This window comes from Astatotilapia calliptera, chromosome 7, assembly GCF_900246225.1.
Source record: "Astatotilapia calliptera chromosome 7, fAstCal1.2, whole genome shotgun sequence".
NCBI classification, from domain to species: Eukaryota; Metazoa; Chordata; class Actinopteri; order Cichliformes; family Cichlidae; genus Astatotilapia; species Astatotilapia calliptera.
Window position 1 is genome coordinate 5,277,650 of NC_039308.1, and position 25,199 is coordinate 5,302,848.

At 42.6% G+C, this 25,199-nt stretch overlaps 1 protein-coding gene across 4 annotated transcripts in view; it reads right to left on the reverse strand.

Moving 5' to 3' along the window:
- Nucleotides 1-8,909: 8,909 nt before the first annotated feature.
- Nucleotides 8,910-25,199, reverse strand: part of myo18b (myosin XVIIIB) — a 68,306-nt gene continuing 52,016 nt past the window's right edge. The window contains exons 40-45 of one of the 4 annotated variants that reach the window (XM_026172665.1): nucleotides 24,532-24,665; nucleotides 24,397-24,438; nucleotides 17,876-18,028; nucleotides 16,789-17,138; nucleotides 16,213-16,704; nucleotides 8,910-9,078 (exon numbers count right to left, since the gene is read on the reverse strand). In XM_026172665.1, the coding sequence (XP_026028450.1) occupies nucleotides 16,235-16,704; nucleotides 16,789-17,138; nucleotides 17,876-18,028; nucleotides 24,397-24,438; nucleotides 24,532-24,665 (1,149 nt within the window). In that variant the 3' untranslated portion in view covers nucleotides 8,910-9,078; nucleotides 16,213-16,234. Of the gene's footprint in view, nucleotides 9,079-16,212; nucleotides 17,139-17,875; nucleotides 18,029-24,396; nucleotides 24,439-24,531; nucleotides 24,666-25,199 lie in introns of all 4 variants that reach the window. The other 3 variants (XM_026172663.1, XM_026172662.1, XM_026172664.1) reach the window with 3 other exon arrangements.

The window sequence follows — 25,199 nt, forward strand, 5'->3', positions numbered from 1 at the left end:
GGGCAGACAAAAGGCATCTTTGTACATTTAAAAGAAGGTAAAGAAACATAGAATCATTTTTCCTGTAACATACACAGTTTTAAAATTACACAGTTTTAAAATTAAAGTGACTCAAAGGTGAATAAATAACTGTAAGTGAGTAAAAGTGAGTCGGCAAAAGTGTCGGCAGTATAAAAAGAGTGTAGAGTAGTTTATGTTTATGGGTCTGGGAAAGGGCAGCATGGTGGTACAGTGGTTAGCACTGTTGCCGCACAGCAAGAAGGTCCTGAGTTCAATTCCACCATCAGGCCGGGGTCTTTCTGTGTGGAGTTTGCATGTTCTCCCCGTGTTTGCGTGGGTTCTCTCTGGGTACTCCGGCTTCCTCCCACTGTCCAAAGACATGCACTTAGTGGGGATAGGTTAATTGGATAATCCAAATTGCCCATAGGTGTGAATATGTGAGTGCGAATGGTTGTCTGTCTCTGTGTGTTAGCCCTGCGACAGACTGGCGACCTGTCCAGGGTGTACCCCGCCTCTCGCCCTATGACAGCTGGGATAGGCTCCAGCGCCCCCCGCGACCCTGAAAAGGATAAGCGGACGCGAATGGATGGATGGATGGATGGTATGGGAAATGTTCTTATCGGCTGGAGTTAAAAAGCAGAGTGGCTTTGGGGACAAAGGTGGCTCTCCTCTTCTCAGTCCTGCAGAAAATGCAGCAGAGGCGTAGCCCAGAGGGGAGCCATTGAAATGCGGGGTGAAAAATGTGAGAGGGGTCACTGATGATTTTGGCTGCCTGTCTAAGGCCCTGTTGGCTGAAAACCTGTGCCATAGTTCTGACAGTCCAATGATTTTAGAGCGCACTGATGCAGTGTGCTGCAGTCTGTTCCTGTTCTGAAGGCTGAGGGAGTGGAACCAGCAGGTGAGAGAGAAGGTCATGATGCTTTCCAGGAAGGCATAGTAAAAATCCAATCCAATCCAATCCAATTTTATTTATAAAGCACTTTAAAATACCCAGCACAGGAACAAAGTGCTGTACAGAAAATAAGTTAAAACAATAGAATAACAAAAAACAGCAAATTAAATAAATAAAACACATAAGACATAAAATTAAAACAGCCCTATGTTAAAGCAAAAACAAGATAAAACAGCATCGAATCACCTAAAAACAACTAAAATAAAAATAAAAAACCAACATCTCACGTGGTGTCAAAGGCCAAGGTAAAGAGGTGGGTTTTCAAGAGTGACTTAAAAACAGATAAAGAAGTGGCCTGTCTAATCTCTAAAGGAAGCTCGTTCCACCGTTTGGGAGCTGCTACAGCAAAAGCACGATCTCCTCTAAGTTTACGCCCAGTCCTGGGTATCTTCAGGAGCAGCTGATCAGCTGACCTGAGAGAGCGGGTGGGTGTATAAGGCTGTAGCAGCTCAGAGAGATAAGATGGAGCTAGGCCATGGAGAGCTTTAAAAGTAAATAAAAGAATTTTAAAATGAATCCTAAAAGAAATGGGCAGCCAGTGAAGTGAAGCTAAAACAGGGGAAATGTGCTCAAACTTTCGAGTGCCAGTTAAAAGACGAGCTGCTGCATTTTGCACCCTCTGTAGATGACTAATATATAATGCACTGACCCCTATATAAAGTGCATTACAGTAATCCAGCCGAGTGCTAACAAAGGCGTGGATCACTGTCTCAAAGTGCTGCCGTGAAAGAATTGGCTTTATTTTTGCCAGCTAAAAAGTCATCATGATGGGTGTGCTGACTCCAAAGGAGTTGAGTTTCCTAAGGAGGTATAGTCGTTGGTGGCACCTCCTGACAAGGCTGGACTGGGACAAAAAATCGGCCCGGGCATTTTGACTAGAGACCGGCCCACCAGGATAAAGATTGAAAATGTGACGTCATTCACCGCAAAGGATTCTGGGAACTTGTGGCAAGAGGTACTAGCGAACTCCGTTACACAGCGATAAAAAGAAACCCAAAAAATGGCAAGAAGCTGTTGTATTATTAACTGCCGGTTGCATGACAGCCACGGGAAGCCGACGGGTAAAGAGATCGTTTTTTTTAATCGGATTACGTCGTTGAAGAGAAATTTAAGCCATGTTTCCGAAGTAAGAGCCGACGGATGGTCTGGATATACCAAATATAACGTCCCAGAACACTCCAGCTCACAGGTTAGTCTGCTCCAAGCATTCCCACAAAGGTCAGAGTTTTGTAGTAGTTAATACGTCATTTTTCTTAACATAATTGGTGATATAGGTTACAAGCAAGTCTGGCGCTGAACAGAAATTGTCGCGCTATGCTCCTTTGTTTATTGTGCATAAATAGTGAATTGTCCTGACACAGTATTGCGTTTCGCTTCTGTTATTATGGCACATTGACAAAAACATATACTTTTATTCACAGGATAAAACAGTTGCTTTGTATCACTAATTGTCCAGTGCGATTACAACATACAATATTATTGTCACTGCTACATTTCTGTAATGAACCAGAAATTATTTCCACTACTAATTAATTACCGTTGAGCTCCAAGGTTATATTAATAAACTGTTAACGAATGTGTATTTATGACGACGATTTGTGAGACTGGTAAACTTACCTTTGTTCGTACGATGGTCTTTCGTTCTACACGGTGCATTTCAAGGTCCTGCACCCATCCGTCGGTAAACTGTACCTGGGCTTGTTGCAGTGACCTGAAGTTACTAAACTTCATGAGTGTATGCACTCACTCCAAGAAGCGTATAATTATAAATCTGAGCGTGGTGAAAGTTGGGCAGCACGCTAACGTCTTTTGTCCACTCTGTGTGCTCGTAAGGGTCTGACCCTTTCACTCCTTTGATTTTTCCTCGTATCTTTTCTTTGTCTTTTCGTCGAGTCTGTCTTTGTACGGACCGGCATTGTTCTCCTTTTGTTTTATACATTCCTTCTTTTGTGCGGCAAAGAAAAAACAAGAAGGTATTGGAACCGGAGAATGAACGTTTAGCGGTGCTGCAAATGCTTGCATTTGATGCGGTACTTGGATTGTTTTGCCACTAGTTCCCGGCATGCAATGCGCGAAAATCACGTGATTGCTAAACAAGGGGGAGGGTAAATCCGTCTCCTCGGCTGTAATTGGTCCAGCCCAGAGTCGATCATGACCAATTACCCAATCCAACACCTTTCATTATATATACCCTTCCTAAAAAAAAAAAATCCATCGGCCCATAAAAACAAAAAAATCGCCAGCGGCCCACCGGGCAAATGCCCGGTATGCCCGATGGCCAGTCCAGCTATGCCTCCTGAGAATCTTCTCTGTGTTGGCAGAGAATTTCAGGAGGTTGTCAAAGATGGTTCCCAGGTATTTGTACTCCTCAACTACCTCCACTGGCTTCCCATGGATGGTGGTGGTGACTGAAGCAGCCAGATCCCTCTGCCTATACCGGAGAAGATCACCACCATCTCTTTGGTTTTGCTCACATTCAGTTCAAGTTTGGAGCTGTCACCACTCTACAAACTCCTGCAGAGCGGGCCCGTGGTGTTGTGAGGGGCCTGACAGCAGTGACAGCATATTTCATCAGCATATTTCTCAGTCATCCAGGTCATTGTGGTTTAAGGAGCTTGGAAAGAAAAAAGCGTATGGACTTAAGTCTTTAAGACTTAAGACTTTAAGTTGCTTGAAGACGTCTCACCTCTCATCCAAGAAGCTTCTTCAGTTCTAGCGTCACATGGTGGAGAGTCCCAGATTTAAGACCTGTGGGAGTATACCCCCAAGAGGGACATGGACCCCCTATTGATCCTCTACCTCTACCTAATCACACAAGCCAAAATGTGAATAGATGATCTATAATCCAGATCATTATAGATCTGGATAAATAGATCTATAAACCTATATATTCTATATAACCTATGTAGCATAATATGTATGCGTTATATATTATATATTAATATATAACGCATATCAATATATAATATGCGTTATATATTGATTTCATAAATCAATTATAGTTCATAAACTGCTACGTCAGCAGCATTTTAAAGTCACCGATGGCCCAGATTTGAACTGCTTTTCCAGAGTATCAAGAGTCAAAAGAGAAACTAAGAGTGCTCTCATGTGTGTACTTTGTTCTACCAAATCTAATCAGTTGAGTTTATAAAGTCAGTGAACTTTTCTGTTGTTTCAGCATTTCACCTAGAATGTGGCGATAAGTAGCTAATTTGTCTGATATGAAATATTATCATAAGACCCTTATGAAAAGGACACCGAGGGAACAGTTTACCCTGCCCGGGATAGGGTTACCAGGGCCCCGCCCTGGAGCCAGGCCCGGGGAGGGTGCCCGAGGGCGAGCGTCTGGTGGCCGGGCCTTAGTCCATGGGGCCCGGCCGGGCACAGCCCGAAGAGGAGACATGGGCCCATCCTCCCGCAGGCCCACCACCCGCAGGAGGCGCCATAGGGGTCGGGTGCATTGTGTGCCGGGTGGCGGCCAGGAGCGGAGGCCCTGGCGGACTGACCCCCGGCTGCCAAGACTGGCAATAGGGACATGGAATGTCACCTCTCTGGTGGGGAAGGAGCCTGAGTTAGTGCGTGAGGTTGAGAGGTACCGGTTAGATATAGTCGAGCTCACCTCTACGCATGGCTTGGGCTCTGGAACCAGTCTCCTGGAGAGGGGCTGGACTCTGTCTCAGTCTGGAGTTGCCCCTGGTGAGAGGCGGCGGGCTGGGGTGGGTATTCTAATATCCCCTCGGCTTGCTGCCGGTACGTTGGGGTTTTTCCCGGTGGACGAGAGGGTTTGTTCCCTGCGCCTTAGGGTCGGGGAACGGGTCCTGACTGTCATCTGCGCTTATGCGCCGAGTGGCAGTTCAGAGTACCCAGCCTTCTTAGAGTCCCTGGGGGGGGGTGCTGGAGGGTGCTCCACCTGGAGACTCTGTTGTCCTGCTGGGAGACTTCAATGCTCACGTGGGTAACGACAGCGAGACCTGGAGGGGCGTGATTGGGAGGAACGGCCTCCCTGATCTGAACCCGAGCGGTGCTTTGTTATTGGACTTCTGTGCTAATCACAGTTTGGCCATAACGAACACCCTGTTCGAACATAAGAGTGTCCATAAGTGCACGTGGCACCAGGACGCTCTAGGCTGTAGGTCGATGATCGATTTTGTAATCGTATCAGCAGACCTGCGACCATATGTTCTGGACACTCGGGTAAAGAGAGGGGCTGAGCTGTCAACTGATCACCACCTGGTGGTGAGTTGGATCAGGTGGCGGGGGAGGACGCTGGACAGACCTGGTGCACCTAAACGCGTAGTGAGGGTGTGCTGGGAACGTCTAGCAGAGGCCCCAGTCCGCGAGATCTTCAACGCACACCTCCGGCAGAGCTTCAACAGCATTCCGAGGGAGACTGGGGACATTGAGTCCGAACGGACCATGTTCAGCGTCTCCATAGCCGAAGCTGCTGCATTGAGCTGCGGCCGCAAGGTGGTTGGTGCCTGCCGTGGTGGTAATCCCCGAACCAAATGGTGGACACCAGAGGTGAAGGGAGCCACCAGGCTGAAGAAGGAGTCCTATCGGGCTTGGTTAGCCTGTGGGACTCCGGAGGCAGCCGACAGGTATCGACAGGCCAAGCAGAATGCGGCTCGGGCAGTGGCTGAAGCAAAAACTCGGGTGTGGGAGGAGTTCGGAGAGGCCATGGAAAAAGACTTTCGGACTGCCTCGAAGAGATTCTGGCAAACCGTCAGGCGTCTCAGGAGGGGAAAGCGGTGCTCTACCTGCACTGTGTATAGTGCTGGCGGAGCGCTGCTGACGTCGACTGAGAAAATTGTCAGGCGGTGGAAGGAATACTTCGAGGACCTCCTTAATCCCACTGACACGTCTTCCGAGGAGGAAGCAGAGTCTGGGGATGAGGGGAATGACCCGCCAATTTCCGGGGGCGAGGTCACTGAGGCAGTTAAACAACTCCTTGGTGGCAGAGCCCCTGGTGTTGATGAGGTCCGCCCCGAGTTCCTGAAGGCTCTGGACGTTGTAGGGCTGTCCTGGTTGACACGCCTCTGCAATGTTGCGTGGAGATCAGGGGCAGTACCTGTGGACTGGCAGACCGGGGTGGTGGTCCCCATCTTTAAGAAGGGGGACCGGAGGGTGTGTTCCAACTACAGGGGGATCACACTCCTCAGCCTCCCTGGGAAAGTCTATGCCAGGGTGCTGGAAAGGAGAGTTCGTCCGTTAGTCGAACCTCGGATACAGGAGGAACAATGCGGTTTTCGTCCTGGTCGCGGAACACTGGACCAGCTCTTTATCCTCTCCAGGATACTTGAGGGTGCATGGGAGTTTGCCCAACCAGTCTACATGTGTTTTGTGGACTTGGAGAAGGCATTCGACCGTGTCCCTCGGGGTGTCCTGTGGGAGGTGTTGCGGGAATATGGGGTGTCTGGCCCATTGCTACGGGCCATTCGATCCCTATACAACCGTTGCAAGAGCTTGGTTCGCATTGCCGGCAATAAGTCGGACTCGTTCCCGGTGGGTGATGGGCTCCGCCAGGGCTGCCCTTTGTCTCCGGTTCTGTTCATAATTTTTATGGACAGGATTTCTAGGCGCAGCCAAGTGGCGGAGGGCTTTCGCTTTGGTGGCCTCAGAATCTCATCTCTGATTTTTGCAGATGATGTGGTTCTGTTGGCTTCATCGGGTGAGGGCCTCCAGCTCGCACTGGAACGGTTCGCAGCCGAGTGTGAAGCAGCGGGAATGAGGATCAGCACCTCCAAATCTGAGGCCATGGTTCTCAGCCGGAAAAGGGTGGAGTGCCCACTCCGGGTCGGGGATGAGTTCCTGCCCCAAGTGGAGGAGTTCAAGTATCTCGGGGTCTTGTTCGCGAGTGATGGGAGAAGGGAGCCGGAGATCGACAGACGGATTGGGGCTGCAGCTGCAGTAATGCGGACGCTGCACCGGTCCGTCGTGGTGAAGAGGGAGCTGAGTGTAAAAGCGAAGCTCTCAATTTACCGGTCGATCTACATCCCTACCCTCACCTATGGCCACGAGCTGTGGGTAGTGACCGAAAGAACGAGATTGGGGATACAAGCGGCAGAAATGAGCTTCCTCCGAAGGGTGGCTGGCGTCTCCCTTAGAGACAGGGTGAGAAGTTCGGCCATCCGGGAGGGGCTCAGAGTAGAGCAGCTGCTGCTCCACATCGAAAGGAGCCAGCTGAGGTGGTTCGGGCATCTGACAAGGATGCCCCCTGGGCGCCTCCTGGGTGAGGTGTTCCAGGCATGTCCCACCGGGAGGAGGCCCCGGGGCAGACCCAGGACACGCTGGAGAGATTATATCTCTCGGCTGGCCTGGGAACGCCTTGGTATTCCCCCGGATAAGCTGGAGGAGGTGGCTGGGGAGAGGGAGGTCTGGGCCTCTTTGCTTAGGCTGCTGCCCCCGCGACCCGGCCCCGGATAAAGCGGATGAAGATGGATGGATGGATGAAATATTATCTTATGAAACAGTTAAGGTTGTCGTCAATTTGTGTAAATCTAAAGGGTCTAACTCATGATTTTGCGTCTTTAACTCAGTGTTTTTTGTTTGTGAACTTTTGAATCTTGGTTAATCCTTGTTGTAGTATTCCTAGAGTGAATTATGTTTCCTAGTTTAGTTTTCTTACATTTATGTGTTTTCTGATTATTGCGCTTATCTCTGTGGTTTTGGTTTAGTTCCCTTAGTGTTTCCTGATTTATTTTCACAGCACCTTGTTTCATGTGCATCATATTTAGTTTTGCTTCCTTGGTCAGATTTGTTCCAGCTCCGTTTCCACCTGTTACCCATCCTCTCATTATCCTGTGTATTTAAGTCATCAGTCTTTCTCTGTTTCCTGTCATGTCATTGTCATCTGGCTTTGTATGCATGCTCCTTGTGCCTTAATGTTCCCTAGTACATGTATGTCCAAGTTACCATGTTTCTGAGTTTTCAGATCATGCCAAGGTGTTAAGTTTGGGAGTTTCAACTGTCAATAACGATGCCGTTTAAGTTTAGCAGCTGAGCAGCAGATTACGTTTAATTATGCCATCACTCTTTTTTCCTGCCCTGGACCTGGAAATCACAGGGACACATCGCACATCAATGCCTGTCTGTTGTGGCACCTCAAGTATTTCTTGCACAATTTCCTTTAAGCCTTTAGTCTAATAAGTTTCTATATTTATTTACAAAGCTTAATAGTGTTTGCAAAAAGACTAGCAAGAACAATGGCAGGTGGTTAGATCTATGGTTATTAGTAAAATAACTATTCAATGTTTCAATAAAGAAAAACTTGAATAAAATAGTGTGAGTCATCATGAAAATTCAGAGCCAACACGGTGCGTCTCTGAACAAATGCATTTTTTATAACTCATCTGTTTTGATGAAAAAATACAAAACTTTATCCTTGCAAGAATTAATCGATAACACTCCACCCAAGAAAGCAATGGGGATTGTCAAGGGGGTTATCGCAATTTTTATATAGGGTCTATGGTATTCACACAGCATCAAATCCAAGTAAACGAAAAGCTACCACTACACACAGCATCATACTGGTTATATGTGTCTGAGGTGGGAGCAAGAAAGTAAAAACAGGAAGAAAACACTTTGCAATCTAAGAGTGGAGTGACAGGAAACATGCTGCATTGCTTTACACTGAGCGAAGAAAAAATTCTAAGCAGAGCACAGGGTTAATACCAAGCATGGACTTAAAAGGTAGCGTGTGTCAGAAGGTCAATTGTCTTCCCGATACAGCACTTGTTTTGGTTTCAGTGGTTCTGGACCACACCACAGTGAAATTACAATTCCACTGCAACTTGTTGTGCAGCACCAAACTCTCCTTTTTTTGAAAGATTTTCAAAGCACCACATCCACATCTGTGATAGAATTTTTCAACACAAGACCAAAACAATATAATTTAATAATTTTAAAAAAGGAATCTCTTGGAGAAATGACTCACAAAGAGTAAAGTTACAAAGCAAACTGTTCATTTCATTGTCTTTATTCATATATAAACTGCTTACTTTAAATACAGACTGAGTGATCAAAAATCGAACAAATGTATTTTTGGTGACTTGTGAATTTCCATATGAAGAGTCAAAAAGCTTCTGTGTTGCCGTGGGAGGAACACTCGCCATCTCCAAAGGTCTCTGCTGGATGTGGATGTGGATGGATGACAGGACAATAGAAAAAAAATCAAAGACAAGATGGTCAGAATAGCAAAGATGATGTGAAACAAAGAGTAACATGTAACACATACACTATCTGGGCCTGTAGTTATCAACCACCTCTGAAGTTGAAATGGGACTAAAAATACTATAAGCTCAGATATTTATGAGTCATGCTACGCCCACTCCCCACAGGGAGCTCTCATTTGAAAGAAAATGATGTTACTGTTTTACAATTTTCAGAGCAATAAGATGAAATTAATGACAATGTCTAGTAGGTTTTCCTCTGTGGTGCCAGTATGAAATCACATCTGAAATAATGGAGGCCCCGTTCCCTGATAATGACCTTGGAAGTTAAGAGCATATTTTATTCTTGGGCACTTCTATGAAAACTCATAAAAACCTGCATGTTTCTCAAGGCAGCAATTACGTGCAAGTGCATAGAAATGCTAGAGGCATCTTAATGTTAGATCTGCAAAAAGAAATGTCATGTGTCATTTGACATGATCACAAGATGGCGGGCGTGATCACAGCAGGATTGGCGTCCTCGCGGTGGTGCGGTGATGTTTGATGTTAAAACTCCAAACAATTTCAATTATAGACCTTGTTTGGGCAAATAAATAAACTAAGGTTGACATTTATAAGAGACGAAATGGCAAAGATGAAGAAAGTTGAAGAAGATCTGGAGGAGATTAAACATTCACTTAACTCGCTGACGTCGGAAATTGAAAAAGTAAATAAGCAACAAGGAATACTAATGTCGATGATGGACCAAATCAAAGAACTAAAAAACCCAATTAAGGAGAAAGACAAGACAATCCAGTTTTTGGAAAGGAAGGTGGACGATCTAGAACAGCAGGCTCGACTTGAGGAAGTGATTATTACGGGTCTGGAAACTAAACACAGGAGTTATGCGAGAGTCACCGAGTCTGGGACCGGTGCAAAAAGAGGAGAAGACGAGCCCTCGACGGAGGAGCTACAGTCGTTGGAACGGGAGGTTGTGGAATTCTTTTCGAATAAAAAACTTCCCCTGCATAGTAATAATATATCTGCATGCTATACCCTTCCTAGGAGGCACACTAATGCTCCTCCAGCAATTGTAGTGAGATTTGTAAACCGTAAACACAAAGTTGACTTGCTGAGGCAGTCCAGCCTTTTGAGAGGAAGCGGAGTATATTTGAATGAACATCTTATAAAAAGAAATGCAGATATTGCTAGACAAGCTCGCATTTTACGGAAGGAGCAAAAGATTCAAGCAACCTGGACCAGGAACTGTAAGGTGATGATCAAACTGAATGGAACGCCAGAAGAAGCCAAGGTTATAACGATTAAGGATCTTGGGGAATTGGACATTTATACGAGATAACATTACCAAGATAGGCAGACGGTTACGACCAATCATGACTATGAGCTTAAAAACAATTAGTTCATCCTTTACAAGAACAGATGCTACTTCGGGTGGAAAAGGACAAAAGGAAATTGTAAATTGTACATAGAGATCAACGGACTTTAAAATTTGTCGATAAATGAATGTGCGATTGCTAAGGATCCCTTTCTTTTTTTCTTTTTTTTTGAGGGTAATATGTAGCCCAGCTAGAAAAAAAGAGCAGTGGAAAGTAGTTTTTTTTCGTGTATAATGTAAACAATTTAGTCATTTCTTTTTTCTTTTAAGTTTAAAGGAAGATGTGGACAAATAAGATTATCTGTTGTCATTTAACTTGGCCAATCAGCAATGAGCTCCCAGTGACCCTTGCTGTTGACCTTGATCACATGATTTCCTGTGTTGCCATTTTGTTCCTGTTCATACAATGCCATGTGCCAGAGAAACTAATGTTCCCGAAGTCGAATCGCTAGGAGTTAAAAGCAAGTCTGCTGCAGTTGATTTTGGTTGTTCAGAGTTTCACCCTGTCAATGGTCAGGTTTTTTTGTTATCTGGTAAAAGGATGACTCGACAGATGGACCCAGTCTGAAGCAAGCCCCGTCGAGGAGCAGTGATTCCACAGTTCCAGTTAACTGGATGGCGAGCCAACCAGAAATTGAATAGGATTTGCCAAGGTTTTATTGAAGCCAAAGTTTCGTTCCCATTGAAGCTTCAGATACCTGCAGGACTACAAACTTTCTTCCTTCATCGGAGTGTGGTAGGACAAACATTAAACAAACTGAACGGGCCCCAACGATCCATCAGTGACCAGACATTATCCACTCATACAATTGACTCAGAGAAAGCTGTATGCGCGCACTTTTATTTAGTTTGTTATTTTGGGGGAAATATTTTGTATTTTATTTTATTGCTTTCATTACATTGTTGCAGCTGCTGTGTGTCAAATATAACAAATTTGTGAACAGTCTATTGTGATGTGGTCTCTCCTTATTGGTGTTTATACCTTGGGCTCCTGCCGATCCTAGTCGTAAGTCCGGTTACAAATAGATAGTTTTAGAATAATTATGCATAATGCTTGACGACTCAGATCATAAATCATATGATTTTTAAGTAGGTATTGACCCTGAAAGGAATGTGCTTAATACAATTAATGTCACATGTGACTATTATACAGAGGAGCAATTCAAGGATACGGTTGAAATAGTTAATACATTTTCTTTAACTCATATTAATTGCAGAAGTCTTTATAGAAGTTTTGCTTCGATTAAAGATTTCCTGTATAGTCTGAGAGGCAGGTTTCAAATAATTGCTCTGTCTGAAACATGGTTAGATGAGAAGAGGGGTTGTCATTTCTGTATCGAAGGGTACGATTTATACTTTGTAAATAGAATTAAGAAAAAGGCAGGAAGAATGGCACTTTTTCTTAATTGTGATTTGAAATGTAAAAAAGTTGAATGTGTGTCTGTGGCTATAGACGATTTAATGGAATCTGTGACAGTGGAATTGGATATAGAAAGAAGTAGTAATATAATTGTAACGTGTATATATAGGAAACCGGGGTCACAGATTGAGTTATTTACAGAGGCAGTAGAAGACTAATTGAGTAAAGCTAAGGGAAATAAGACTATGTTTGTGTGGTGATTAGAATATTGATCTTTGTAAAGAGGCAAATGATAAGGCTGCGTTAGATTTTTTTGAATTATTACTTGGTAAAGGATTTTATCCTTTAATTATAAAGCCGAGTAGAATAACAGATAAATCAGAAACACTAATTGATCATATTTTCATTAATAGCTTGGAGAGTAATATTATGAGTGGCCTCATCATAAATGATATAAGTGATCATCTACCAGTCTTTTTTACTTTTGATTTAAATATGAAAAGAAAGGAAGAAGTTGGTTTCGTGAGTCATAGAAGGTTAAGAAATAACGAGGCAATCAACAAGTTTAGACAAGATCTCATGGAAGTGGACTGGAAGGAAGTTTATGTTAATGAGGTCAACGTTGCATATGGAGCTTTTTTAAATACTTACTTGGCCTTGTATGATAAACATTGTCCATTGGTATCATTTAAGTATAAGAAAAAGAATAAGAATTTGAAACCTTGGATAACTAAGGGTCTTGCAAATGCATGTAAAAAGAAAAATAATTTATATAGGGATTATATAACACAGAGAACTAAGAATGCGGAAATTAAATATAAAGTTTATAAAAATAAGTTGGTATTAATATTGAGGAAAGCTAAGAAAGACTACTATAATAAACTTTTTCAGGAAAACAAGAATAATATTAAGGGCATTTGGAATATTTTTAAAGAAGTATTGGGTAACAAGAACACACCCTTAGATCGACCTAATTATTTCATTAAGAATAATCAAGTTGTCGAAGACGAGACTGAAATAGTAAACTAATTCAATTCCATCCATCCATCCATTCGCTTCCACTTATCCTTTTCAGGGTCGCGGGGGGCGCTGGAGCCTATCCCAGCTGTCATAGGGCGAGAGGCAGGGTACACCCTGGACAGGTCGCCAGTCTGTCGCAGGGCCAACACACAGGGACAGACAACCATTTGCACTCACATTCATTCGCACATTCACACCTAGTGACAATTTGGATTATCCAGTTAACCTATCCCCACAATTCAATTCTTTTTTTGTAAATGTTGGACCCACTTTAGCAAATTTAATTAGAAAAAATGACGATCCAGAATATGAGGAAGCCTGGAAAGGAGAAAGTAGAGTGTTTAATTCTATATTCTTGGCTGATACTTCCATAAAAGAAATAGTAGCAATTGTAGAAAATTGTAAAACTAAAAAAAAATCTACTGACTGTGATGGTATAGACATGGTTGTAATTAAAAAGACTTTAGATTGTATAATTATTCCTCTTTGCTATATTTTTAATCTTTCGTTACAATCAGGAGTATTTCCTGATCGAATGAAAGTGGCAAAAGTGATACCCTTATATAAATCAGGAGATAAGCATAGTTTTAACAATTATAGGCCAGTGTCTCTTTTTTCAGTTTTCAAAAGTGCTTGAAAAACTTTTTGCGCAAAGACTTGATAGTTTTATTGAAAAATATCAACTAATAAATGAAAATCAATTTGGATTTCGTAAAAATAGATCAACGGCATTAGCATTGTTGACTTTCATTGACGATTCATCTGCAACCAATAATAATAAATATAAAGTGGGGGTATTTGTTGATTTAAAAAAAGCTTTTGATACGTTACAACATTCTATTTTGATTTCTAAATTGTATAATTATGGTGTGAGAGGAGTGGCATTGACTTGGTTAAGGAGTTATTTAGAAAATAGGTCGCAATATGTACATTATCTCGGTAACACCTCTGAAAGATTGAAGATTGTATTTGGCGTTCCTCAAGTTTCTATTTTGGGACCTAAACTTTTAAATTTATATATTAATGATATCTGTGACGTATCAAAAAGGTTAAATTCTATTTTATTTGCAGATGACACAAATTTTTATTGCTCTGGAGAGAATTTGAAAGATTTGGTTGAAATTATGATTTCTGAGATGTTAAGATTAAAAATATGGTTTGATGTAAATAAATTATCTTTGAATCTGACAAAAACGAAATTCATGATATTCGGCGGAAGAAGTTATTATGTCCATTGATGGAGAATTGATTGAAAGAGTTACTGATTTTCGCTTTTTGGGTGTAATAGTACATGAAAATTTGACGTGGAAATCGCATATTGAGTATATTAGAAAGAAGATGGTTAAAAACATTTATATTTTGGGAAATGTAAGAGATTTATTAGACTATAAAACAATGCACATTTTATATTTCTCATTGTTTTTCTCATATTTTAGTTACTGTATTGAAGTCTGGGGGAATACATATGAGAATACTATAAAACCTCTAAACTTATTAAAGAAGAAAGTGATACGAATGATTCATAATGTTAAATATAGAGAACATACAAATAAATTATTTATAAAATCGAAATTATTAAAATTAGGAGATTTAGTGAAATTACGGACACTATTAATTATGTTTAAGGCTAAAAAGAATATTTTGCCCTTTAAGTTACAAAGAGTATTTTTATTGTGCTCAGGGGGAGAAGATAGCAGAAGGAAATTTTATTTTAAGCATCAGCTAGCTAGGACTACACAAAGATTAATGAGTCCAACGGTTAGGGGTATACGACTGTGGAACTCACTTCATTATAATTTAAAGAATTGTATAAATTTACATTATTTTAAAAAGTGTTACATGCTTAAAACGATAACTCGATATGAAGAATGTGAATGAAATTGGAGTTCATTGAAAAAGGATCCATTATAATTTTTTGTTTTATTTATTTTAATTTTATTTTTCTCCTTGTTACTATGTGGAGTGGTATATTCTGATTGTAAATTTGTTGTTTGGTTTGAGTTAGGACTGGAGATAAATGTTAATCTTAGTTTGTTCCCTGATTTTTGGTGCCCACTTGTAATATAAGTTGGATTGTAGATAGGGGGCAGGGTTTAATAAGAGTATTTTCTTCTTCCTGCTCCTTTTCACACATGGTTGTAGTGCTTTATTGATAGAAAGTGTGGTTGGTTTGTTTGAACTGTTGTACCAAGTGTGAAATAAATAAATAAATGAAAAAAATGAAATGAAATGTAAAGCGCTTTGAGGGCCCCGAAAAGCGCTATATAAATGCAATCCCTTATGTTTGTCATCTTGGCCCCTGACACAGTTGCACACTGACACCTACTAAAAAGGTATTTAGCAGCTGTCAGCAGGTGTAATGGTTGCCACATTTACCATTTTAGGGCTAGATTTACTAACCAACTGCGGCACCACAAACGGGTCTAAAAGAAGTATTGACAGTATTTACAAAGATAGCACAGTGACAAGATTTTGTGAAAGAGGTGTTTGTAACTGACCCTGCTTTAGATCTATTTCTGGGAGTTCCTCTCAAAACATACAAAATATAGCAGTAGACTATTTAAATAAAACACACAAACGGATTTACTAACATTGATACATACAACACAGCACAAAATGTACTGCTAGTTACGCTATTATTGCTCAGTGGTGCATTTTCAATAAAAAATGTGACCTGCTGTTTCGTTAAAAACCTTCCTTGAAGAAAATTGGTCTTGAGGTTTGCTGGTAAACATTGTAGCATTTTCTTAATTAGCAGAAGTTGAAGAAGTTAGAAGTTGTCTGTGTTTGTGCATGTAGCAATACAGTTTATGCACGCAGCATTCACTATTATACAAATTTGGCAACTTGTGGCTCCATAAATCAAGATCATGAGCACCAACCACTGTTAAGAAGGCTTTGCTTTGACCAAGTCCATCTTGTATTTACAGTCTGTGTTGTTAAAAAGTAAGGTTTTGTTACATATGCATTGCTCAGAAGCTCCACCTGCTTGCTGTTCAAATCTTTTGGTTGTAAGGTGTTTACAGTCAGCTGTCTGTAAGAAAAACTAACTCAGCTTCTTAACTGAAGGGTTGCACCAAGTCCAAGTATGAGACTAAAAACAGGATTATTTTGAACTGTGAATCACAAAAAACTACTTTCAGAAAATAAAATATAAGAAAATAAAATGACATTTCAAATAAGCATAACAGAACCGCTTTAAAAAGGTTTCTACGATGGATTTGACTAACATGCATGTGGAAAAAAATGGCTCTGATATCAAAACAATGTGATGCAACTACTGTTTACTATTTCAAATGTTCCCCCAGTTCCTACATGTAGCTGTCCATCTACACACCTGAGACTGCCGCACATCTGCTTCAGTCAGTCTCCTTTTTCAGGTATTTCTTCATGAGTGAAGCCACGTCTCCCCCCTCGCTGCCCTCTGCTTCCAATCTCTCACCCTGCGGCCTCTCAAACCTGCGTCTTGGCCCACCACCCTGGGAGCTTCGTCCTGATCCACCTGAGCTAGAGGACTCCGATTCAGAGCTTTTCCTGCTGTGGCTCGAGGGAGGCAGCTCTCCAAAGTGGACGCTTAGTGCTCTCCTACCTCCTCTGACTGAGCTGGCCAGGCTGCTGGTTGACTGAGCTCTCCTGATTGCAGGCAAGATGTCTGAGGCCGCGTCGTCACGGTCCAAAGGCAGACGCCGATTTTGGAAGACCATGGGTTCTGAACCTAGGGATCCTTCACCTACGTCCTCTGGAATGAGGCTCCCCACCATGCACTGCCGTGCTGCCAGAGGGGAGCGCTGGATGGGAGTTGTGACAGAGTGCAGCGACTTCTCTTCCTCTGGGATGGAGACGGAAGGAGCATGATGACGAGCAGCAAGTGAGGAGAGGTGTGGCAATGAGGGAAGCGATGAGAGAGAATCACCTGAGTTAAAGCGAGAGACTTTGCCTCCAGCTGCAGAGAGAGTTTTGGTAGAACGTGGCAGGAGTGGGGAGGATGGTTTCAGGATGCTGGGACCAGGTCTGGGCTCCTGGACATCTTCTGGACTGAGAGAGAGGGCCGAGGCTCTCCGTCTGAGAGTCGATGCGCCGGTTGTTTGATAAATTGCCAAAGAGACAGTACTGCCAGTTTCATCTCCTGCATCACCGCCAGCTCTGCGTTTACGAAGTCCTTCCAACAATTCAGACAGAGCTGTGGAGGATGGGGCTCGACCAAGAGATCTGCTAGCAACGCCTCCAGCCTCAGAGCCCTCATCATCAGGATTCACACAAGAACTAGAGAGTGATAAAAGAAGCAGTTTAAACCACAAACCAGCCCATACGTTTGGCTAACATACACATACACATAGAACTAAATATTGTCTCATTTCATCTATTGGGTGTTTATTATCAAAAACATTCTCTGTCCAACTAAACAGCCTAAACAGGGCTGAGCATTATATCAAATCAATTTGATCCATTCAACATTTTTGCTTTTTGAAAAACTCTGAGCACAACATGAAAGCATTAAGCTGAATGTCCACACATCATCTTTGTGATTCTGAAGAATTCAAATATTTTCTGTGGTAGAGCACAAATCAGGAGATTTCAAAGGTACTTTTTGTAATTGACCAAAACTGTAAGAAACAATATATTTGATTGAAATGTTACTTCATAAGATGTGCAGTTAGTGGGGATAGGTTAATTGGAAACCCTAAATTGCTCATAGGTGTGAATGAGAGTGCGAATGGTTGTCTATGTCCAGGGTGTACCCTGCCTCTCGCTTTAAGACAGCTGGGATAGGCTCCAGACAACCACCAGCACTCTTCAGTGGGAGAAACATTTCCTCATTCATCCAAGTGACTTCAACTTTTTGGGATTTACTTACTTGAATGATGGAGCATGCATCAAGACAGTAGTTAATAGTAGTGTCACACAGTACTTGAAACACTTATCGTAGCTAGTTAGCTCATCAAAATCAAGCTAAGTGATTTATCATTGCAGCTTGAAGTACCTTGTGTTAGCAGACTTACTGTAAGCTGTAGGTGCTGATGGTGTCAGCAACAGACTGACGGCCCCCCTGGCTGCTGTGAAGTGAGCTTCCACCGCGGGAGCCTCCTCTAGACACTCCTGACCATGTGTGAATGCCTTCTCCCCCAACAGAGCCGACACTGGACACAGAGTCACTGCAGGACCAAAGCAAACCTCAGAAATCTGCTACAGCCAAATTGAATGAAATTAGATCTTTACCTTTTCAGCTGCTATAAACATGCAAGCACAATAAAAAAGGAAATATGCGACTGCAGCTCCATAAACAGCTGATGATTCCACTGTAAGCCAAGATAGCATTACAGCAGGGGTGGAGCAGCAAGTAATGACTCATAAGATTGGCACACTGCAAACTTTCATGGCGCACTTTATCACAGGACTGTTTTTTGCTTACATGCTTACAAAAGGAAATGAAAAATTCTCATTGGTCTATGGTAAAAACATGCTCTAAGGCATGCCATCAGTTAAGTTAGTGTCCTGTGGATTTTGGATGTTAGTAGTCATGTACAAAACCCTTCTGTCATGGCCTTGAGTCAGAGACCCAAAGTTTATGTTTTGGACATTCAGCAATATTCTCAAGTTAACTCCCTGGTTTTGGTTCGTATTGTTGTGATCCTTTCCTGTGTGGTATTTGTCATGGTCTTGGGTCGGTGACCCAGTGTTTTTTTTCTTGTTTTTATTTATATTTTTTGATTTAGTATTATTCATGGTTCTGTTTTTGCTTCCCCTGTGTCCTTGTTCCTTGGATAGTCTGTCATGTCTCTCGTGCATGTTAAGTTCTGTCTCCGTGTTTATTAATTTGTTCCCCTGTCGTGTCTCACGCGCCGTCTTGCTCCTCCTGTGTTCCTTGTCTTCAGTCAGGCCACATCTTAGTATGTGTCTCTTGCTTCCTGTTTTAGTTTGATAGTCCGTTGTCCTGTGTTCAGTGTATTCAGTTTTGATTCCTCTCTGTCTGATTAGTCCCAGCTGTCTTCTCACCCGTTTCCCATCCCGTGGTTATCCTGTGTGTGTGTATTTAAGTCTTCAGTTTTGCCCTGTTTATTCTGGTGTTCTCCACCTTGGCTGTGTTTTTCTCGTGTGTTTTCCATGTTCCCTAGTTATGTCTAGTTGTGAGTTTCCAGTGAGTTGCCAGTTTCTTAGTACTAGTTTATCTTTTGTTTCTTTTTGTGTTTCTTTGTACTTTGATTTTTAGTTCGCTTTCTCAGCTAAATAAAAAAAAGTCTGTTTTGGAGTCCTGTGTTTCAGTCCTACCGTTGCCTGCCAATGAGCCCAACATGACACTTTCATATCTCAATCGCCTTGAAGGATAACTAAATACTTTTGACTATTATAAGTATCAATAACAATACTATACTCACCAAATGTAACGTACGGTTACATTGTAACCTTGGTTCTCTGAGTGAGAGACTATCTCTCCACTCCATTACATATTCCATATGTATGGGGTATGATACATAGAAGTATGGATACTTCTTGAAGACACTCCGGCTAGCCGGGCCACGCCCCACAGATTACATGTAAAGCAAGCTGTGCAGGCGTGAAACCAGTGATAGTTTGATAAGATAAGATAACCTTTATTAGTCCCACACGTGGGAAATTTGTCAGAATGCTTCTCCGAGCGGCCTACAAAAATAGAAGAATCTGAAGAAAGCGTGTTGCTAGGACTGATCGGAGGCAAATTTAATTTCAAAAGACTACCCAACCCTTCATAAAAGTGTGATTTTGTGCAAACTGTGCAAAAAGGAGTTTGCATACCACCAAAGCACCTCAACCTTACCATCTAAATGCAAAACATGTTGCAGCGAGCACGGAAACTGTGGGAGCTGTTAGCACTAGCAGTCCCAGTTCGAGTACCAACAAAAGGTGTCGGCCCAACCTAAGTTTAGACTGAAGACCAGAGGCGATTGTGCCTTTGCTTCAGCTGCACCCAACCTTTGGAATAGCCTTCCTGCTTCTATTCGTGCCACAGACTCTATCCAATCCTTTAAATCAAGATTGAAAGCATACTTATTTAACCTGGCTTTTCTGACCAGTTAATACCCTTTTTAAACTTTTTATTAAATGTATTATTTTATTATTAATTTTACTGCTGTTTTTATCTTCTTAGTAGATATTTTGTATTCACGATCTGACCTTCCTCCTGTATTGAGGTTTGATACCTATTCTACTTAACTCTTCCGGTCTATTAGTGCCTCCATTCTGCCTGTGCTAGTGCCCGATCTGTACTCTGTTATTGACTTATGTTGTTTCTCCATATTACTGTGAAGCACTTTGGTGTGCCTTCGGGTTTTAAAATGTGCTATATAAATAAAACTATATTGGATTGGATTCTGTTAGTAATTCTAATTATCTCGGAGTCACTGCACATATTCTTGATGTCACTGATGGGACATGGAATCTACAGGCTTTTGCCCTGACTGTGCAGAAGACAAACATCAGAAACTATTCCAAAAACTGCGCTGAGTAGTTTCTCTCTTTTGCAAAAGAATGGGGAATTCAACAAAAGGTAACCACAATTGGGACAGAGAGTGCACGAACCATGGTGGCTGCAGCACCTCCCATTCCATCACATGCTTTGTGTTGCTCACATATTGCAAACAACCCTCACTGTTAGCCCTGCTGATAGTGGTTTTAGTGATGCATTAGCAAAATGTTGCAAGATAGTGGGTCACTTTAAACACAGCCCTGCTGATACAGAGGAATTACACCAGGAGGAAACAAGACTTGGGCAACAGAAAGAACCACTCATACAACATGTTTCCACAGGGTGGAATTAAATGCTGGATATGTTTTCTCGTCTTCTAAAGAATCAAGAGGCTGTTTTTGCTGTTTTAGACAAACAAAAGCACAAGCTAGTCATTTTAACTCCATCAAAGCTGGTAAAACTCCAAAAGCTGGCTACTGTCATTGAGCCATGCAGTTAAATAAAAATATTTTTTAACTTATTGTTACTCTTTCTTCAAAAAGCTCTTTAGTTGACAGTTATTGTGTAGATTAAAAATTACTTTCTTGAACTGTCTACTACAGGTTTGTGACTCAGCTTCTTGGAGATGAGACATATGTCTCATATTCAATTGTTTTAACTTCTTTCTGCCACCTGCATCACACCATGGAGGTCTCTGATCATGACTCAAACTACATGGTGACTGCCTTCACAAAGGACCTATCCCAACGTGTAGCTACACTCAACCACCAGTGGCTCAAGACAGCTACTGTGCTTGACCCACGCTTTAAGAATTTAAAGTGTCTTGCGAGGGGCGAGCGAGAAGAGGTTTGGACCAGCCTTGAGGCCCTGTTGCAGGAACAGTGTAAAGATGCCACCACAAAGGCGCCAGTAAAGACAAAGAGCCTCCTCTTGTCTTCATTGGCTTCAGATTCTGATTCAGATGAGGAAGCCCTGTGTAACAGGGGCCCTGAGTTTGTACAGAGCAGAACCCACCATCAGCGAGCAAACTGCAGTTGTGGTCCAGCCGAGCAGGCACCCACCCACAACTGTCTGTCCTGGCCCGCAAGTATTAAACTAGTCCTGCCACTTCTGTCCCATGTGACAGACTGTTATCACTTGCAGGTCACATAGTAACATAGTAACAAAAAAAGAGAGCTGCCTTGAGCTCTGAAAATGTGAACAGGCTAGTTTGTCTAAGTAACTGGCTGAAAGAGATGGACAATAAATAAGCATGGAGGTATTGTGAGTCCAATGGGTTTGTTATTTTTTGCACTAAAATGTTCCATGATCACATTGTTTTAGCCTAATGTACAAAATAATTTTGGCTAAGGTTACTCAGAGTTTAAAGGTGAAGCTGGTCAAATGACCTTTTATCTTTCTGCCTTATTTTTCTAACAAGAAAAACTGCACTTTATGTAGACTTTTTATTATTTTTATTTAAAGACAATACCATTCTGAAAATGTACTTAAAGTACTTAAAATAGCACTTTATTTTGAAGTCTTCCCAGTTTTGGCCAGGGATATTATTTTTGCTTCTCTGTCTTGAATTGAAATGCAGTTTAAATGCTCACCCCCCCCCCGAATGATGGCTACTGCTGATGGGCACCCAGAACCTGCTCCGGGAAAGAGGGGCTGGCTGCCATGTTCAAGCGGGAAAACCACATGAAGGTGGCAGTTGGGGACCATGTCACTGCCGCACAAATGGCAGAGAGGGAGGCACCCCTCCACCCTCACTGGTTGAGTGGGCCCGCACACCTGAGGGGAGAGGAACTTCTACTGAGGCATAAACCTGCTGGATTGCCTGTACCTCACAGTGGGACAACTGGGACTTGGACAGGGGCCTGCCCGAGATCCCGGGATGCAAAGAAATGAACAGTTGGTCCATTGCCGAATCGGCCGGGTACATGTGATGTACAGCGCCAGAGTTCAAATCATTTTAGAGGCAGCAGATGCTGAGCTGCCTCTCGGTCCAAGCCTTCCATCAGAACTGAGTGCAGCTTAACCGACTGGGAGAGGTGGAAGTCCATTTTCCAGTCATGGATTGGCCTTCCCAGAACACAGATCTCAACATTATTAAAGCAACGTAGGATTATCTCAACAGAGAATGGACAAAAGGAAGCCAAAATCCAAACAACCACTTTAAATATCCTTCAAGATGTCTGGAAAACTATTCCTCAAGATATCTTAAACAAAGTAGTGAAAGCTGCCTAAGAGAGTTGTACAATTGTTCAAACTCTGTCTTTTCCTTACATGCTTTACTTTCACGTCTCTTTCAATACACAGCTAATACACAGCTTTTGTAAACTAGGGGACAGGTCCTTGAGCTCGAGTCCTCTATCAGAGCCTATGACTCAATGCCTTGCACAAGGATTCGGGAATGTTGTATGATATTAACAGGACCCTAAGAGCCTCGTTTAGGAATCCAATGGAGGTGAAGGAAAACACAAGAGGCAAACTTCAAGCCAAATGCACAAGTCATAATCAAGTGAGGGGTTCACCAAGGAGAGATGCTCTGTCCCCATTGCAACCCCCTCAGCCAGATCATTAACAAGACTGGCTATGTATACTGACTATGAAATACAGCAATCATTAGCCTACTTTAGTAATCTCAGAGGGAAAATTCGTTGTCATAGAAGCATATATACAAGACACAACAAAGAAATCGCATAAAATGAAGGTTCCCCTGGGGGACTTGTGTTTTGTTATTGTACTTCTGTACTAACCACAGTTTGTCAATGACAAACATCATGTTAGAGCATAAAGGTGTTTATAAGCACATAAGGCATCTGAGGTTGCAGGTTGATGATTGATTTTATAATTGTAACATCAGATCTGCAGCCATCTGTCTTGGGCACTTGGGTGAAGAGAGGTGCTGAGCTGACAACTGATTCTGGTGGTAATGCCAGAACCAGATGGTGGACACCACAGATGAAGAGAGGTTTCAGGCTAAAGGAGTCACCACGAGTAGGAAGGGAATTCCACACACACCGTCTACAGCTTTGGTGGAACACTGCTTACCTCAACTGAGGCTATATTCAGGCAGTGAAAAGTACACACAAAGTGAGGAGGATCTCCTCAATACCATAGTTGTGCCTTCTATTGTGGAAGCAGAGTAGTCCGCAGTGATGCAAATGCACCAATCTGTTGGGGTGAAGAGAGAGCTGAGCATAAAAGCAAAGTTGTCAATTAAAGAGTTAATTAACATCCCTACGCTCACCTATAGTCATGACCTTTGGGCAGTGAGCGAAAGAATGAAGTCACAGACACAAGTAGCCTTCGAAGAGTGGCTGGACTGTCCCTTAGAGAGAGGGTGAGGAGCTTGGTCATACGAGAGGGACTCGGAGTAGAGCCGCTGCTCCTTCATATCAAAAGGAGTAAGATGAGGTATTTTGGGCATCTGACTAAGATAGACGCCTCATAGGTGAGTTATTCTGAGCATGTCCGGTAGTGGGCCCCTGGGGGAAACCAGAATTTGCACGAGAGAGATTATATCTCATAGCTGGCTTGGGAACTTCTTGGTGTCCCCATAGATGAGCAGGAGAAGGTAGCTGGGGTGAGGGAAGTCTGGGCTTCTCTGCTTAGACTGCTTCCCCCCACCATCCAGATAAGCAGCAGAAAATGGATGGACACACACACACACACACACACACACACACGCACACACACACACACACACACGCACACACACACACACACACACACACACACACACGCACACACACACACACACACACACACACACACACACACAAACAGCTAAAACAAAACTCAACCCTAACCTTGGTGACCTGATGGTCGTTAGTAAATTAATATCCAATTTACACATCTATGTAATGACTTTCATCATTTGGGTTAAGGTGTAGCTGACTTAATTGTGCATTGACTTTGGTGATATGCATGGATATGATGGAAATCAAGGCCAAAGCTAGTTGAAGTCTATGTCTTTTTTATCCTGTTATTTATTATCACAACAATATGCATAATAAGAACACTTCAAGCTCGGATATTTTTAGGTCATACACATATACACAGCCACACACACAGCCAAGAGTTTCTTACAGGTCTTTCTTTTGAGTAAAGGACTCCACAGCAGTGTGAACACTGGATTGAAGGGCAGATTGGTGAAAGTTGAGTTCAGACATACAAATATCATCACTGAACCTGAGAGGAGCTACCTCAGTGAGGGCAAATTACCTTTCAGTGTCGCTGTCATCACTCGATTCTACTTCCTCTAGGGCAGCCTGAAGATCAACGATGCGCCGGATGGACGTCTCCAGGTCCGCCTGTAATGCCTGTCTGACAGTGCTGAGCTCTTCAACCTTCATTTCCTGTACAGAAAAAGAGGAAGATGCAGGGATGAATAAGATGGTCATCTTCTAACAGACCTGTTTGCTGTGCCCCAGCACACATCAGCAGTATTTATTAGCAAACTATTACATATGCAAGCTGACATCCAGAGAAAAAAAGTGATTTCTTAAATCGTTCCATCATTTTCTTACTGACTCTGTCTCTCATATCCTGTCACATATGTATGCACCTACACACAACCAAAAGCTTTCAGGCTTTTGCCTTTGTTGGTTTTGAGCCACAACTGTCATAGAAACACATAAGCATGTACGAGTGTGTGTATGTGTGCACCCCCATAACCTTGAAGAGACAATGAGGATTAATCACAGTCAGAGAGAGGAAGCCGAATGAGGGAGAGATGACGTTGGGTATGGTAATGGAGAAGTGTGTGTCTGTCTGTGTACATGCACATGTGTGTGTGCCTGTGTGCATGCTGTTGTGTGTATGATTAAATCCATTTATATGGGGCTGTGTCTAAGTCTCCATTGCTGGTTGGTAGGTTGTTTAAGGGCATT